Here is a 3,426-nt window from a genome sequence, read left to right as displayed (position 1 = left end):
TTTTCAGCCTTTCACCTGACAGTAAAATTAAAGCTAGCCCCCAGTAATAAACTTATATTTCTTTAATCATATTATATAGATTGTGAGTGATTCAAAATCAGAAACCAGGTCTTGTTAATAGTGTGTCCACACGTTAACATCACTGTTTAACACATAGTAGGTCTTTAATAATTATTGTTGAATTGAACTGAGTTTGCTGACACTCAGCACCAAAAAATGATTTTTCAACTTGGGTAATTTAGTGTACCTTTGCATTCTGTGGTTGCACTTCATTTAGCCAGCAGAATTTTATTTAGGAGACCGAGAATAAGTTATACTGAAACTTTCTTTCAAGTGGAATTGAATTTACTTCACAAAAATCATCATTTTTTAATCTGAGCATTCTACAAAGGGTGACCCTAATGAGAAAGAAAAAACACCACAGCATCCTTGAATATAGATCAAAAACTCAAGTCATCCAATGAAACAGGACCCTTTAGAGATTGGTGCTGTGACTGGAGATTACTATAATATTATCTTTCTTAGAAAGTAGGAAATCTAATTACCTTCAAGTTTCTCACATTTGAGTCATACTACAAATGAGTTGTGTCCAGGTACAGAAAAACCAACAATATTTTATTTATAATCTTATTTTTAGCTTTTGAACTACAAATTCAGGTTCTAGATTTGTTTAAAAGATCATGGGTTTTATAGATGCTCATATGTAAATTAATCTGTTGTTTGCTTACTTTTTGTTTTCCATTGAATGGTCCTCCTCATAAATACAGAACAGGTCATTACATGAAAAATATAAGATCTTGCATTTTTTCCTTGTTCTCTCTTAAAAATCTATTTCTAATATTGCATTCCCCATTGGACTACTTCATAAGGGCATGAGAGGGGGAAAAGAAAAGACAGAGGAAAAAAAGAAAGACAAAATAGACTGGATCTCACCACTAGAATTCACCATAAAAATCTCAAAGTGTAACAGAATTCTTACAAAATTTCCTAGACCAGTTCTTTAGGGAATTGAGATCTCCTATGAAAAATATGATGATTGGGAAAGGCAGGGACAAGATGTGGGAAAATAGTAAATAAGTGCAGCAAAAACGGGTTCTGAGGAATACACATAATTTTGTCTGCTTTAGATCACAATAGAATTTTTAATAAATAAATTTCTTTTCTTTTTTGTTTTTTTTTTGTAAAGACACTTTTTTGAAACAGTAGATTTAGCCCAGTCATTTGTGTCATTTTTAATAAACTGTCTTTTTTTTTGGATTGTTTGTATTTCATAACTGTAAATGTTTTAGATTTGAGTCTCTTGGACATTGTCTTTAGAGTTCATTCGGATCAATAACGGTTCATGCACTGAACTGTGTATTGAATTTATTGTGTTAACTGTTGTGGTGTGGTTGAAGGGAGATTTGTAAGAGTTGTAGTGGTTTAGGTGCTCATGCTCAATAGCAGGCATGGGCAGGTGGCTTTCCATGGGTGTGTCTCCTGTAATCTCATCATCCACATTAATAATTTCAACAGTCCTCGTTGGGGCATGATGGTTTTGCCTATGGTGCTGCTTCCTCATCTTGTAGAAAATGACCAGCATCACTGCAGCCATGAGTGTGATGGCCACAAAACAGCCAATGATGATTTTGGTAGTCTTCATGACTTCATCGATTCCTGGGATCCCACTGTTTATATCAGTCACAGGGATGGTGAATGTTTTTTCTGTTGACCTTGTGCTCTGTGGGGTGAGATAAGTGGTCACATTGGTGGTCTCCCAGTCAATCACTGGAGTGGGACCCACATTGTTATCTGTGGTCCTTGCCTCATCCTGAGAAGGTTCCATAGTCTCTACTGTGACGGTTGAAAAGTACGAGAAGGGAGTAGTGTTTGCTGCAGTAACATTCAGGGTGGCCGAAGCAGTGGTATTTCCAACAGAATTACTCACCATACATGTGTACATGCCTGTATCTTGCACAGTTACATTCGTGAAGTTTAACGTGCCATCACTGAGCACGGCTATCCGCACTTTGTATGCCCCATGTGTCATGACTGTTCCGTTAGGAGTAATCCAAGATACAGAAGTCAGGGACGTGGAGGCCCGACATTTCAGCTCAGCTGCCATGCCTTCAGTGACATTGAGGTCTGCTGGGGGCTCCACAATGACAGGTGCATAGCATGTGAAATAATTCTGGTCAAGCTCCCCAATGTACCTCCCTTTCAGATTGGGAGGGGTGTTACACCGGGCACAGCAAGCTGTGTTGGAGGGGGCCATGTCTTTTATCCACCAGCTGAGCCACAGTATGTCACAGTTACAGTTCCAGGGGTTGTGATGTAAGTGTATCCGTTCTAGATGATGCAAGGGTGTGAAGAGGTCATGAGGCAGTAATGTTAGATTGTTGTGTGCCAGGTTGATCTCCACCAGTGACTGAAGGTTATCAAAGGCATTCCGTTCAATCACTTGAATCTGGGACTGTATCATCCACAGTTTTTGAAGGTGCATCAACCCCTGGAAAGAGCCAGGCCTGATGGCAGACAGATGATTCCCAGAAAGATCCAGCTCATCTAGTTTTATGAGCGGCGTGAGGTTAGGGATTTCTCGGAGGTTGCACATAGCAAGGTTCAAATACCTCAAGTTGGACAGACCTTCAAAGGCACCTTCTGAGATATATGAAAGCCTTTTTAATTCCCCTAAGTCTAGCCGGCGCAAAGAAGGGATTCTGTTAAAAGCATAAGAAGGGATGCTTTCAATGGGGTTGTTTCGCAACCAGAGTTCCTTCAGTTTAGACAAATATACAAAAGCTCCATTTGGGATGGTCGTAAGACGATTGTCAAAGAGTTCCAGGGTGTTGAGGTTTGCCAGACCATTGAAGGCCCCAATTTCAATTGTTCTGATATGATTCCTACTCAACTGTAGGATTTCCAGGTGCCTCAAGTGTTTGAAGCTATTCACTTTGATGATCTGGATTTGGTTCTCATGGAGGTTCAGCAGCCGGGTGTTGGTGGAGATGCCATCTGGAACCTCACGTAGGTTTTTCCGAACGCAAATCACCTTGCTGAACTGGTTGCTGCAGGAGCAGACAGAAGGGCAGGTTTGAGCCCGCACCAGACCAGCCACCACAAGAAGTTGAAGAGCCAGCAGCACCACAAGCAGGGGGTCAAATAAGGCCCTGTTAAACCTAGGACCTATCATTATCTGCTGTGGATGTAAGGTCATCTTGTTCAACATTCATAATTTATCTGGTGTTGGTCCTTCTGGAGTTCAAATAATCTGCAATACAATGAGAGCACAAAAGAGTATTAGATTTCCTCCAGATGTCTTTCTGGAGGCACTGTATGTAGTGTCATTTATTAAGCGATGTAGCTCATATTTATAGAGAAGTGTTTTTGTACTTTGAGTTAGCAGCCATCCACAGCCAATATTCCATCGGATGTGCAATCACAGAG

General features: G+C 40.3%; 1 protein-coding gene across 1 annotated transcript; it reads right to left on the bottom strand.

The window, feature by feature from the left end:
• Positions 1–1,285: 1,285 nt before the first annotated feature.
• LRRC4C (leucine rich repeat containing 4C) lies at positions 1,286–3,208 on the bottom strand. The gene has a single exon (XM_060104825.1). It carries the CDS (start codon positions 3,206–3,208, stop codon positions 1,286–1,288), a length of 1,923 nt encoding a protein of 640 aa, XP_059960808.1.
• Positions 3,209–3,426: the final 218 nt, after the last annotated feature.

The sequence above is a fragment of the Mesoplodon densirostris genome, chromosome 7, assembly GCF_025265405.1.
Source record: "Mesoplodon densirostris isolate mMesDen1 chromosome 7, mMesDen1 primary haplotype, whole genome shotgun sequence".
NCBI lineage: Eukaryota > Metazoa > Chordata > Mammalia > Artiodactyla > Ziphiidae > Mesoplodon > Mesoplodon densirostris.
Note: the sequence above shows the minus strand (reverse complement) of the source record. Positions and strands in the feature narration are given on the sequence as shown.

Excerpts from the sequence above, each read along its gene's own strand:
- LRRC4C (XM_060104825.1), bottom strand. The coding sequence starts at position 3,208 with ATGTTGAACAAGATGACCTTACATCCACAGCAGATAATGATAGGTCCT.